Source organism: Catharus ustulatus, chromosome 11, assembly GCF_009819885.2.
Source record: "Catharus ustulatus isolate bCatUst1 chromosome 11, bCatUst1.pri.v2, whole genome shotgun sequence".
NCBI classification, from domain to species: Eukaryota; Metazoa; Chordata; class Aves; order Passeriformes; family Turdidae; genus Catharus; species Catharus ustulatus.
Genome location: NC_046231.1, coordinates 8,980,906 through 8,995,191, shown reverse-complemented (window position 1 = coordinate 8,995,191; position 14,286 = coordinate 8,980,906). Strand labels below are relative to the sequence as shown.

The window sequence follows — 14,286 nt, the reverse complement described above, 5'->3', positions numbered from 1 at the left end:
ATCTTTTTAATGTGCTTGGTCAGTTTGGAGGCCACTATTTTTGTTACTACCCATAAATCAGTAGCAAGTATTTTTAGTGTCATCAGTGAAAGGTTAATAGAAATCCATAATTTTCAGACATCTCTTTTGATTAGCTGCTCAGAAATTTTCTTATAAAGGGGGTGTAAATTGTTCCACTCTAAAAACTGGAGACTATGTCCAATTTGTGCATAAATTGAAATTGTCTTTCTAATAGACTCTTTGGAAGGTGTGGGGTTGCCTTCAAGGTAATGATTTAAACATAAACTGACCCTTGATGAGGGAGCTGGAGTTTCAGTTTAATGTGTTTCTGCAATTTTCCTTCGCCTTCAGTGCCTTCAAATTCCACACAAATAATTCCTTCATAACAAGTGCCTTTTCAGAAGATGTATGCTGCTGACAGTTAATATAAAATTATTGCCCCTGAATGCATTTTCGTAATTACTTCCCAGAGAACTGTCTTTGTGTTAGAAGACATTTCACACTTTAGTAACATAAGTGTTTGGGGAGAACATGAGTAATAATTACAGGCAGTCTTTCAGTGAAAATAAACCTAAAAAATTATAAAAAAAGCTAATGTTAAAGTTGGTTAGAGACAGTGAGGAATTTATTCATCACATTATGCCTGTCTGTATGTTTTCCAAGTTTAATAACCCTTCAGTAACTAAACTTAAAAAAAGCCATAAAGAACAGAAAAACTGCTTTCTAATTTTTAAGCAATAATGAAAAGTGACATGCTTCTAGAAACAGAATAAAGAAACTCAATCTGAATGCTCCTGTAGGAGATTTCTGCTATAATGGAAAATGAAATGGCTCACATTTTGATCAATAAAAAAATTAACAGCATTTATTTAAAGGTTTCTCTAGTATGTTGACTATAGGATACTATGGAAGTCTTGATCCAAGAAAACCAGGGTTCTAGGGTGAGTTTGTGTATGTGAGTATGATGTGTAAGAATCTCATTGACTGAGCAAAGCCAGTGGGTTTCAGGCTAGATGCTGGATATACATGGTTCTACTGTTCTAGAGAGCTTGGAGCCAGGACTGGCTGTACAAATAGACATTATTCTGAGAGTTGCTACACACAGCCCAGCAGCAAGGTTGGATTTGCATGGAGGCAAAGATGGCAGACTTTTGCTTTCACTGGACAAAGCAGGGCAATGTACTATACATACATATCTCTAAATATATGTATGGTGTATCTCTACTGCAGAAATACCAATGTAGAGATGTAGGTGGGCTCAGGTGGAAGCAAGGCACTGCAGGGCAAGAGGTTTATGTGTGTTACACATTCTGTGTGATATCTGTGGCTGCTACAGCAAAGGAAAGTGCTATGAGCTGCCAGTCCTCTGCTGTGTGTTCCTGCCACTTTCCATGCCTTTAAACTTCAGGTAGACACTTGAGGTTTTCTTAAACTGCTGCTAATTTGAGCAAATTTGAGCATCCTATCTGAAGGAAGATGGACATTTTCCCTGAGAAAATGTTGGTGTTTCCCTGAGCAGTGTTGGTGTAAGTAAGCTAAGAGTAGGCTGCTGAGAGGCAGCTGTGGGATGTGCAGGGACAGCAGAAGCCAGTAAAGTGTTAGTGCTGGCACCAGTTATTCCTGGGGTGCTTGGAACTCCTTTCTCTAAGAGTGTGTGTACCAGCAGATATAGAAGGATATGTTGTACCCTACTAAATTAGTTTTTCTTTGCCAAGTTGAAGAATGCTGAGAACTTACCATTTAATTACAAATTATTATGATTTAATGCGTACTGGAGTGTAATAAGGCTCTCTTGTGAAATGTTATTGTGCATTTCCTAAAATCTCGGACTTTTGTATATTTTATTGTTAACACCGTCCTCATGAAATAGTATTACTAGTGTAATCTGTGCTTTATCCCATGGGTCATGATGCAGAGATACCCAGCACTGAACACTCTCCCTCTTCTCTTGCCTTTCCAAAAGAAGCTCTTGCAGCCACCGTTGCTGCTTGTTGGTTGCTGTCAGAGCCAGACAAACGACAGCTCGCAGAGGCTGCAGCGGCCATAGCCCTAGGAGGGCACGAGGAGGTAACAATATGCAATTTTCATGGTCTGAGGGTAGCCTTATCCTACTGTTCTTCATTACAGTACTGCAGTGAGATCAATTTTATTAAGTTGTAAGTCTTAGGAGGCCAACACCATTAACTACATGCTGGATCAAATAATTTTTTTGGTATTATGATTGTTTTTCTCCCCGTGTTGAGGGAAGACAAGATCTGATGTGTGGATCTCTTCAGCCTGAGAGAAGCATTGCATGGCGACTGTCAGCAGAATTGTGTGCCTGCATTTTGCTCGCTTGCCCTGTCATGTAGCCATCCCATGTGATTTAGCATTGCCTGAATATACTGTGGTTTTCCATGCATTATTCCTTTCTGGCTCTTTGTTTTTGAGCTAGGCACCTTTTTTCTTTACCACATGTGGTGTGACACCATGTGAAAGTGGTATGCTGCACTGCATGGTGGAGGACCAAACCTGCTTGCCTTTGATGCACATAGTGATGATTTGATGTGTGGAATGAGCTGCCTTTGATACCTGGTCCTGTTCCTAGGGCTGGCATGCAATCCATGCTTTCTGACCTGGTTTGCTCGGCCAGAGCAGATTTTTGGCAGCTTAGTGTGGATATGGTTGCAGGGGTTACAGAAGCTCACAGGAGGGCCCTGGCCCATTGAGAGGTAGTGCACAACATATCTGTGTTCATAATGGAAGTGTTTAAAAAAGACATTTTTTGAAATGTTGAGGAGTCACAGAGTGGGAGTAACTAGCAATGGCAAGACTTTATCCTACGATGAAGATTTCAGTTAAAGTTTGTTTGTGATTTAATTACTGAAACACTAGTGAATTTTGGCGTTTGTTCATTTTTTGTTCACAAGTACAGAGAACTTTAGACTCTCTTTCTATATTGCAGAGCTAAAGACAACACTAAAATGTAACAAACCACATAAAAGTAGAAACCTCCCCCACACTGATTTGGCATTTGACACTGAGCAAAACATTCACTAACGAACGTTTAGATTAGGCTTTTCCTTTAAGTCATTTGTCTCTTTTGTTCTCACTTCCTAATTATGGATGAAATTTCCTTTCCTTTTGTCTTGCTGGGGTAGCCCTGTGGCCGCGAGGCAGGAAGGCTGCACCCCTGGGTGGGCACTGCGGGGCTCTGCCAAGCCCCAGGAGGTGTCAATTGTTTGCCAGCACCCTTCACTCCTGCAGCAATTAGCTTTTATTCCTTCAGTGCCATGTACTTTTATCACTTGTCCTACATCTCAGGAAAACTTCTAGAAATAACTGTTGTCCTTTGTGAGACCTTTGTTTGTTTTTGTTTGGACCAAGGTGAGGAGCAAAGAGATGCCTCTTTCCTGCTCTTCATTTTACCTTTTGCCTTCCAGCTGCCAGACCTGGGCAGTGCATGTCTGTGTGTGTGTAAATGTTTATGTGGTGCTTTGCAGAGTGTGACTTTGCAGCCTTAGCTCTGTGTGGCAAAGTTGCTGGGATAAAAAAAATGTTGCCTAGCACTGCATCAGTGTGTGCCTGCTGAAAAGAAGCAACACTTCATGGAAGCCCCATAATTGGACCTATTTAAAGCCAGGCATGACCCTGCACTAAATAGTATGTTCCTAAGAGTAGCCCTAGATTTAAAATAAATCCCAGCTTCAAAAAGTCCACAGGCTTAAAAAAAATTAAATAAAAGCACCAGAAAATTTTCTGGCACAAAGATAGAAAGGCTTGCCTACTCTGTATTGTGTTGACAGAATAAAAAAATTTAAACTGTTCATAATTGATTCCACAGATGAAAAAAATACGCTGAGGTTGGTTTCTTTTCAATTTTTCTGGCCCATGTGTTGCAAGGTGTTACCCATTTCCAAGTGTTTCAGCAGAAATTGTCGGTAGGCATCAGCATCTTTCCATCAGTATGGCTCTGGCTTTGTTGTGCCTTCAGTCCTGCCCCACTAACCCAAGTCCCCAAAGCAGTTTGCTGTGGCTCTCGTGGCTGGGCTGTCACTGTGGTCCTGGGCTGAGCATGCTAAGCTCCAAGCACAGTCCCTGGTGGCTGGGCTGTCTGTCCCAGGCTGACAGAAGCAAGGGAAATCTGCTCTTGACTTGAGTGAGGCCTGAGCTGAACATGGTACATGTAATCTGTTTTCAAATACTTGGCTTTAGGAGTGCGTTGTTCCTGTAACAGAGCTGTTTTGAACACAGCTTAGAAGGCATTTCTACTGACTGCAACTTTCAAACTGGGCCTTTGGGAATTCACTTTTTCAGCTTTGCCAAGTTTGCCACATTCCTTGGACCACCAGGTCAGGCAGGAACACTCCCAGTTCTTACTATGTCTCCTTTGAAATAGTAACTTTCTAGAGCATAAGCTGGCTTGTATAGAAAAAACCAAGAGCCATTAACAGCATTAACTTTAGTGGCAATTAGAATAACATATTCCTGACTGTTGGCCAGATTGTTTAGGTCATAGGGTAAAATATTCTTCTTGTGTAAAGTCCTGTAGACCTTCAACTGTGCTACAGGGGAAAAAAAGTGTGGGGGCGTGGGGGGCAAAAAAAGAAAGAAGAAAAAAAAAAAGCCCCCCCACCCCGTTTCCTGACATTTTGAGTAGTGAGGTATACTTTCAAGACTGACCTCTCAAATTATATCTTCTCTTACTTATAAAAGAATATTGTTAGAACCATCATTAGATATGGCAGGGTCACTTAAAAATTACTCATAACACCGAAGAGTTACCCCTCTTTGGAACTGTCAGTGATCATTTATCCTGATATTTATCCTGGTGCTGCCAGCAGTTCTTTTCTGCAAGTTTTTGCCCACAGCAAAACCTGTGTGAGCTGTGTGCCCATGGTGCTGTGCTGTCCTTGCAGTGGTGTTTGGTGCACAAATTTCTCCAGATTGGTAACTGTGCTTATTGCGAATATTTTAAACCACCTAGATAGAAACTTCTCACTATTGAATTAAGCTCACTAAAATCCAAAGCTTAAAAATGGAATCTTAAAAATTAGCCGTGGCAGTAAATGTATCTATCCGTGCTTGATGCCACAAGGCAGCCACTGATCTTTGGAGACTGCAAAAGCTGTTTGCTCTGGCAACCAAGGAACCCCTTTGCTTGGTGGTGCACAGACGTGTCCCCTCCGAGCCAGGCCCGGCTCCAAAGCCAGCCCTGCTCGTGGTGCCAGCAGCGCCTTGGCCTCCTGTGGTGACCCAAGCCCCTCTGGCAGTGTGCTTGCACCCACAGGCGAGGTGCTCCTGCACTTCTTGCCAGCAGGAAAATTGCAGGTTAAATTTGTGAGCTGCTACAGCAGAGCTCTGCAGAAACGAGTTCCCGAGGCATGCTCGTGGCCTGCTGTCCTCATCAGGGAAACTGAGCTCATTGCGGGAGCAGCTGGGCTGTGTTTGAAGCTTTTCCTTGCTGGCTGGACCACCCATTCCCATCCCTGCCCTGGCTGTTCTGCTCCCCTGGGCAAGGAGCGAGTGTCTCCCCAGGGCCGCCCGCACCCCACACGCCCTGCTGGCAGCCTGTGGTCAAAAGAGTAGAGACAAAGGTCAAAAACCCAGTGAGCACCACAGATTTTTCTCAGCAGCGTTTTGGTATTTGCAAGGCAAGCACGAAGTGTGTAGTTCTCAGCAGAGGAATCTGAAGACCATTTTGTTTGAAGGACAGTAACATTGAGGTGTGGCAGACATGTACAATTCCTTCAACTTGCCAAAACCAGGAAAAAATCCCATTGTAAAGCAGTGTTGCATTTGCTAAATAATTTCTGCAAGCTTCACTCTTGTGTTATTTTACATATAACTCTGTCAAGCAACGATGCTTTTGAGAAGTTGCCTAGAGGATCAGATTTCCCATTCAACAGGGAATTAAAAAATGTTTCTGGAATTTTGCTTTGCAGTGGGGAATCTATTTTCTTATCTCACATTGTACAATTTATTTTTCCTAAAGCAGTGTGCTAAATTATTTGTTATTGTTGGACTCGGTTGAGCAGCTTTATCCCTGGTGTAGTCACAAAGTATTGGAGTAAAACCAAGGATGAATTTGTCACAGTGTACTCACCAGATCAGCTGGTCTTTAGGTTAACTCTCAAAAGGCAGCATTTCTGCTAAAAATATTAGTGAGGGTCCCTTAAAGCTCCCCAAAGTTGCCTAGAAGCTTTTCTTCTTCGGGTTGTAGGTTCAGAAGTGCTTCCCTGAGGCCTTTGTCAGCAGGCAGCATGGACGCAGGTGCCAATTCTTTAGGTTACATTTATATACTTGGACTTTTTTTATAGGTTTCTGTCATAAAACTGGAGAGTTGACATTCTGATTTATTAACTATCAAGTCTGCAGGACATAGGCTTTAAAAAGATTGAATGAGCTAAAATGTTTGTGATTGCAGTCTGGAATGAGACACTGTATAAAGGTGTGCCAAGTAAATATGACAAAATGTAAGTGCTAATTTGAATATATACATTAAATGATGTGTGAAATAAAGCAAAGGTAGCATAGGTCTAAAAGTGACTTATTATTTGGTGAAATAGTAATATAAGAGAACCAGAACTGTGGGGTTTTTTCATTACAAGATATTTTTATTTAAGGAAGAGTCTATAAAGCATGAGGTTCAGCTAGTGGCATTTTATTGAATAAACATAGTATAGATGATGACTTACAATATGGAGTGCTTAGAGAGTGATTCTTTTTATAACTAAATCCTTAAATTCATTACTGCTGTGTAAGTGGCATATCTGATTTGTTAAGATGAATACTATATCTCACCCTTAATGGAAATTCTGTAGTAGAAAGGTATGTATAATTTAGCAGCAAAAGAATCTGAAGATGTGCAGATCAGTTAACTGCTAAGAGGGAGGCTGTGATACATCAGTGCAGGCACTGATTTTTAATATTTCCATTGCAATTGGAAGGGTACGTCACGTTATGAGTGCTCCATGGAAAGCAGCAGAGTGTTTTACACAGCTGATTTATGTTACCATGCACAGAGCAGAAGATGGTATGAAATGTGCCCTGGCTGGATAGTGGTAGCAGAGCTCTAGTAATGTGTGTCTCTGAATTGCAGTGCTTGTGGTAACCAGTTTTGGTTTTTAATAAATTTTATTTTTAGCTTTGCTTCATGTTCTCAGCATTGGTTGTCCTTAATCTTTTTGGTGCTGATCTGATTTTAGAAACAATTCATCTCTGTCTTTGCTGGTCCTTCCTTAATGGCTTAAAACCCAAATGCATCCCAAACCAACAAGGTGGCATCTCCCTCCTACCTGGCTGAGAGCAGCTCCTGGGCTTTTGGGGTCAGCCAGTGTGCGAGGACCTCTTCTGCTGACAGTCTGTGGTTCTGTTTCACTTTCTGAATGACTTCCCAAGTGTTCCCACCATACTGACAGGATGTATTAAGAGCATGAGTGCTTATGGAGGCAGGTGAAATAGTGCAGGTGTAGCACCTGGGGCTGCATCACCTCTGTTGGGGAACCTGTGTGCAGAGGAGGTGGAGGCAGCTCTGTTTCAGCTGGTCACCAAAACCTGGCCACCATGGCTAGTGTGTCTCATGGATGCTTTCCCTGCTGAGAGGGCAGCAGGGACTTAAAAGGAAAATTTCAGGTCTGTGGCCTCTCCAGAGCGCCCAAGCAAGGGCTGTCTGCAGTGCTGCATGGACTGGCTTCAGGCACATCTGGGTGTCCACTGTGGCCAAGGGAGTGTCCTGGAGGCACGAGGATGTGGCTGCAAGTTTATCTCTCACAAAGGCCACTGAGGGTGTCCTGGGGGGAGTGAGCAGCTGTCCTGCCACTCACCCCATGTGGAGAGCCAGCTGCCCCCTGTGTGGAGTGGGCACCTGCATGGCCCTAGGTGCTCGACCCCCCACACTGGGGAGTTTCTGGGGCTCTCAGGAGCTCAGACTCCCTGTGCACAAATGCAGATAAAAACTTGGGGGGAGCTGGCAAAGTATGTGCTAGCCCACACTCCAGCCACAGACCAAGATAAAAAATATCAGAGAGACCTGAAGGTCAGATGTACTGAGTCTGCTCTCAGCTAGGTCAGCACAATGTCAGGCTCATCTGCCCACCCAGGTGCCTCCCATTAGTTCAGCAAGACCTCTCATGTCCTGGGGTACATGTGTGCTTTGGGATATTCAGCTACAGCATTTTTTTCACTTGTTGTTACTAATATTGGGGCTTGGGGGCGGTGGGAAGAAGAGAGCACTGAGAATTAAAATTCAGCACATGCATTTTCTTTGAGGGCTGTAATTAATCTTGCCAATTTTTAAAGCTTTGAGAATCTGGTTATGTGATAAAACACTAACAACTTTATATGACAGAGTTAGGAGGCTCCCGCTATACACCCACCAGAGGAGATTAGGAGAGAGTGTTTGCAGGATTCGCACTAAGCAGCAGAGAATACAGTTGAGAATTGTTGCACCACATGATATAAAAACCACATTAATATAATGAAAGGTGTCGGGAATAATGTGAGAGCGTCTGTAATTAAATGTATCTTAATAAGTGCAACATCCTTCTTAAAGCTCTTATTTTTCAGACCTCTCAAACTTAGAGGATGTTCTTGCTGTTGGCAGGTGGCCTGGGAGGAGAGCTGGAGAGCGAAGCGAAGGACAGCCGGGCCCTGGAAGAGAGGAACAGTGTGACGAGCCAGGAAGAGAGAAATGAGGAAGATGAAGACATGGAGGATGAGTCAATTTACACCTGCGATAACTGTCAGCAGGACTTCGATTCACTGGCAGACCTGACTGAACACAGGGCACACAACTGTCCTGGAGGTAATGTTAAACTAGCTTTACAGTTCTGACAGGTGGTTAGCTGGGTAATTGGACATAGCAACAGCTTGAGGCCTCAAGTGAGATTAAAGAATTAATAATGTAATTTTACAGTTAATGTAATTTTATTGTGGTGCCTTGGGTAGCCTTTGTTCACTCCTTTAATAAAATTAAAATAAAAGCAACAGCTTTCCAATTGGAATCTGTCAGTAATTACGTTAGACAAAAATGTTGTGGGGTTTTATAATGCTAAAAGTTTCAGGCAGGTATTTTTCCCTTTCTCTCCAAATATAGGAAGATTAAAAAAGTTAAATGACTAAAGTGTGCAAAACTCCCAGGGAAAAAGGCCTCTCTGAACCCCTAAAAGAACATGATGATTCCTGAGATTAAAATTCATAGTGCATGTTCTGTAATCCCACCCTAAAAATACAGCATTCTCCCTAGGTTATTATTACATTGCCTTTTGAATTTTATGGAAGTGAGGATGGCATCAGCCTACACTGATCTTGATTTTACTTTCTGTAAAGTAAGAACAAGCTCAGAGCACTGGTGTGAACAATTGCAACATACCTTGCTTTTCCAGGGCTGCCTCTGCATGGCCGGCGGTAGCAGCAGGTACTCAGCCAAGCACGCTAAGCCGATTTACAGGGGTAGGAAAAAGCTTTGCAGATTTTACCAAAGATTAAATAAAATCTTAGGAGGGGGGAGTACAGAATATGTTCATATTTATTTAAATCAGGGATTCTTATCTTTCACCTTCCCAGAGCTGAATACTCTGCCATCATGTCTTCCTCCACACTCATCTAAATTATTTTTAGGCAGTTGCTGTTATGGCAGACGGGTAGGTCAAGGCTGGCAGAAGGCAGAAGGGTTTCTCCTCTGGTGCAGCAGTATCCCATCATCTCTCCCCTGAGTGCATATTCCTCCTGGCCACTTAATTTGTTTTGTAATTAGTCTATGTTTTCAGCTCTCCTTTTTGGGCATGAAAAAAATGATGCTCAGCCAAGAAAAAATACAGGGGATGGAATACAGCAAGGGAGGGAGGGTCAGGTGGAGGCTTTGGCTTGGTCTGACTCCCACCCCAAGAGCACCCTCCCTTGTCTCAGTCTGGCTTGCAGAGGGGAGGACTCCCTGCTCTTGTTCCCATCTGCTTGCTGGGAGGAAGGACAGAGGGATGTTGGGGCTTTTCCCATGCTTGCAGCTGGATAGGGATTGCAGTCCTAAGCCTGCCCCCAGGGCTCCTTGCTCTGCACTCTCATTTAAGCCCTACATAGGCTGCAAACTTGAAAGTGTGTAAAATCAAAGGGTCACTTCTTGCAGGGTAATTTCCCAGCCAGCTGACAGCCACGGCACTGGCCTGAGACTTTGGCACATGGCACTCTGCTGCAGGGGAGTAAGCAAGAAAATGTAACTTTGTATTCAGAAAACCCCTTGCTTTCCAAAGTGGAAGGTGAAATGCACAGCCCATGTGGACATTGGTCCTTTTCAAGGAAGAAGTGCCCTGTGCCATCACTGCTCCATCCTCAGTTGTGCTGAGACAGCTGCTTGTGGTGCTGGGGATGGGCCCCACAAAAGGAGGCTCTTTTTAGCCCAAATGTCTGTTTGGGTCTGGCTCCCCGTGTGGTCCCCAAACAGCTGTAATGGCACAACTGACAGAGGGGAGCAGGCACTGCTGATGGGGACTCCAGAGCAGGAATGTAAGGTTGTGATAGGTGACAGCCAGTGCTATGAAAAGGAGCAATTTTTTTTCCAGAGGTAAATCTGCATTAAAACATAGCAACCTAGAGATTCTATTCATGTAGATTCAGTCAGTGTTTTCACACCTCAGGTTTTTTTTATCCTCAGTGTCGTATTCTCTTGGTGAGACTAAGAAAAATAAATTATATTTTTTAGGGATATATCAAAATAATTTGTCAGTATTCCCATTGCTATTTTTGATTGCAGGTAGCATAATTTAGCCTTCTTTTACTGTCTTCACATGTGTGGATGATTTACGAAGAGATTTTGTTCCAAAAAGGCACCATATAACTATCTGCATATACATGAAATAAGTGTTAATTGTCTCCATGTGAGGATAATCCTTGTTCCAGAGCAAGAGTGTCTGTTTTGTATTTAGTTTAATCTAGTGTCCTGAAGTGATTTAAAGTAAATAGGAAGACTGCACTCATATTTTGGAATGAGAATGTTTCCATGAAGACAATCTGGAATATTGCTTGATATTCCCATACCTTACCTTGAGGAAAACAACCCTTTCAGATACACCAGTTGGATAAGTGGTCTGATAATCATGAGGATTTTTGAGGAAAGCATGCAAAAATGTGTATTTTTGTTCAGTTCATCTAAAAAGACTTGCACCACCTGGGTGAAAACCTAAGACTGCATTAGAAAGTGTGTTATATTTTAAAGATTTTACCCTTCAAAAAGAGCTATTTGCCTGTGTCCTTAGTTACCCTGCACTCCTTTTCCCTGTGATACCTGCCTGACACACCTGAGGGTGTAATGCAGTGCCTGACCTCTTGGCAAGCTAGATTTTCATGTCTTAATCTGAAGCAGGGTTTTCAGTCATGTCTACATGGCTCCAGATCAATACAGGTAATATTTTTAGTGATAATATCACCAGGCTGATAATACAACATAACTAATGACTTCCTTTGGGATACTGAAGTTAGGAAGGTATTGTAGCTCAGGAGTGTTGCAGGATTACAAGAGATCACTCCAAAGAGCAGGATAAACCATCTCTTTCACTGGAATCCCTTAGAAATTCATTACAGCATGCTGAAGTTATAATACAGTTTGAATGCAGCTGCTTTGACGTGTAAGGAAGTAACAAACAGCCATTCCCCCCTTGCTTTTCATGTATTTCAAACTTGTTTCTTTGAGGACAAAACACTGATGGAATCTAGACACCTCTGGTAGCATAGGTGCATGGCATTCCTTTTGATGTCAGTGTAGTAGAGATGTTCTTCTGACAGAATTAGGTGCCTTTTATACCTTTTACTCATGACTGATGTCTGTGATTGCAGGTTTTAGGTTCCCAATGTCTATGGGGAGCTGAAAAGGGCCTAAATGGCGGCAGCTTGTGCCAAAAGAACATCACATTTCCTTACTGGCTTATGTCTTCCCTCGTTTCCCAGCTTGCCCTCACAAATGAGTGCTCCTGCAGCAGTCCTGGAAACAATGCCTTAAACTGTTTCCTTAAACAGCAGCATCTTGAAAAATACTCTGAGAACAAATAAAAATTACTTTAAAATTCACTGGTGTCCATATCCCCTAAACTAGAGAAGACCAAGTAATTGCCATTGGCATCATGTGCTGCCTTTTTTATATGTGTTTTTGTGTGCTGCTGTTACAGTGTAGGTGTAGCATGATGCTATCATACAGTGTTAGTGACAAGAGTAAAGAACTACATGTGGATTTACAACTTACTGTGTCCTGCAACAAGCACTGGAGGCTCCCTACACCAAGCAACTATTCTGTGATATATCAGTGTCTGGTGGCTGGTGCCAGGTGGTTTGTTGTCTGACAAAAAGTGGCTAAAAAGTCACAAGTTTTGTCATTTGGCTGTGTGTTTAATCCACCTGCATTAGTCTGGATTTAGCTCCAGTATTTTATTGTGGTTTTTTTTTTGCTTCCTCCACCCTTTTCCTCCCATGGGTCAGAATAGTCTCAGGTGAAGTTGTTTCTTGAGATTCTCAAGTGAATGTAGAGTGTTTTAAAGCAAATTAACACATCAGTGAAGTGGACAGAAGTAGGTTTTGGCTGGGTCTCTGAGCATTTCATGAGGTCCTCTTCTGTTGTTGATAACTTTACAGGTTGTCTGTTTCAAACAGCAGCAGAGCTATATATGGATATTGCCAGCTTGGAAGCAGCTGATTTTTCTAAACTACTGTACGGTAGGAACTAGTTTATAATTAAAGTCTTGCAGTTGCTCCTTTTAAATGCCCTGTAACTTGTACACTAGGCTTACGTTTGAAATGAGGTACTGTAACTGTTTCATGCTAGTGTATAATTTTGCAATTTCTTATATTTCACCTGCTACAATAATTATAATTGCCATGCAACGCTGTTTTGTGGGATGCTTATCCAGAAACACATACACAGCAGCTTGTCAACAAGTGACGATGTCTCATGGATGTTTTTGTCAGGTGGCACTTTTTGCTTCCCACTGACAAAGAGAGATGTCTTGTATACATTTCCAAAATTAGCCCTCCCCAAAATTGTAGTCTTTGCTCACACTTGATTGGCAAGTCACATATTTTTCTTTCTTTGCTGCTGCTGTTGTTGCATCTTTAAATTAATGAATTACTGATTGTCCTCCACAAAAGAAACTGAAATACAGTTGTGAAAAAGCAGTGTGGAAACTTAATTATACACCTAGTTTATACAGCTGTGTGTCTAATGACCTACTGGCCCTAATTACTGTGTTGTGGTTCAGTCTGAGTGCTCTTGTCCTTGCCAGAATTCTGCTCCTTTCTCTTAACCTAACTAGTGTTTCAAGCTTAAAAAAATAACAAGTTTCCCTTTTTTGTTCTCTTCTGTGTTGTCTTGCTGAAATGCAGTTTCCCTTCTTTTCAGAGGTCATAGCAGTGTTTTTAAATGGGCATCAGAAAAGCTCAATAATATCACAAACTGTAAAAACATGGATTTTCCCTGGAGTCCTCAGTTCTTGCTGTCTAGATCTGAAAATGGGCACCGGGGCAGTGTTTTTATTGTCAGTCCCTTGGAAGGCTGCAAGTACAGGCTCCTGTGCTTAGTTTGTCACAGATGTCCCCTCTCCAGGTGCAGGGACAGCACAGGGCACCCCAGGGCTCGGCAGCCACCTTGGCCACAGTGCCCAGGTGCTGCACATTTCCCTGCAGCAGATTTGTGCCCTCTGTGCTGAGAGCTCTGAAACCCCACGTTGTTGCAGGGGTACACGTGGCTGGGTGGTCTGGGGTCTGATTCCCCTGACTGCCGTCACCACACAGGTGATGTTTGAGTTTACCTGGAGGTTCCCAGCCAGCCTGAAAAGAGGCTTTTTCAAGGACTTCTGCTTGCACGTGCCAGAAAATCAGTGTGCTGATAAGGAGCTGTGCTGACTGGCTTGCTGTGCAGGTGCTCAGTGAAATACATATTTATTGTGTAGAACGTAAAGCACATTCTCACATCTGAAGACAAACAGAAGCACAGCTGCAAATTTCAGACAGGGTCTACAGCACCCCTGGCCATGCTGAGGTTTTGCAGAGGATTCTGTGCAGTGTGTGCTGAGGCACCAGCGCTGGCTCGGCCCCTGCACATGGCAAATGTTCTTCAGTGTAGTGTGTTGTGTACTGCATGTGTTGGACAGAGTTGTGCCAAGTGTTGTGCTCCCTAACAGCGCTGCTCACATCGGAGGGCCATCCACAGGCAAAGGTAGGTGAGCTGCGCTCAGCCCTGCGGTGTGGGGAGGGGTCAGTGGGGCTGACCCTCAGCACTCCTTCCTCCATCTCTCCTGGATGTTGCAGGCGTGCCAGTGCCTGTAAGGA

At 43.1% G+C, this 14,286-nt stretch overlaps 1 protein-coding gene across 2 annotated transcripts in view; it reads left to right on the top strand.

Annotated features, from left to right (window-relative positions):
* Positions 1-14,286, top strand: part of ZNF423 (zinc finger protein 423) — a 225,754-nt gene that overhangs the window by 58,290 nt on the left and 153,178 nt on the right. The window contains exons 4-5 of one of the 2 annotated variants that reach the window (XM_033069467.2): positions 8,585-8,785; positions 12,595-12,675. In XM_033069467.2, the coding sequence (XP_032925358.1) occupies positions 8,585-8,785; positions 12,595-12,675 (282 nt within the window). The remainder of the gene's footprint in view (positions 1-8,584; positions 8,786-12,594; positions 12,676-14,286) is intronic. The other variant, XM_033069468.2, reaches the window with a different exon arrangement.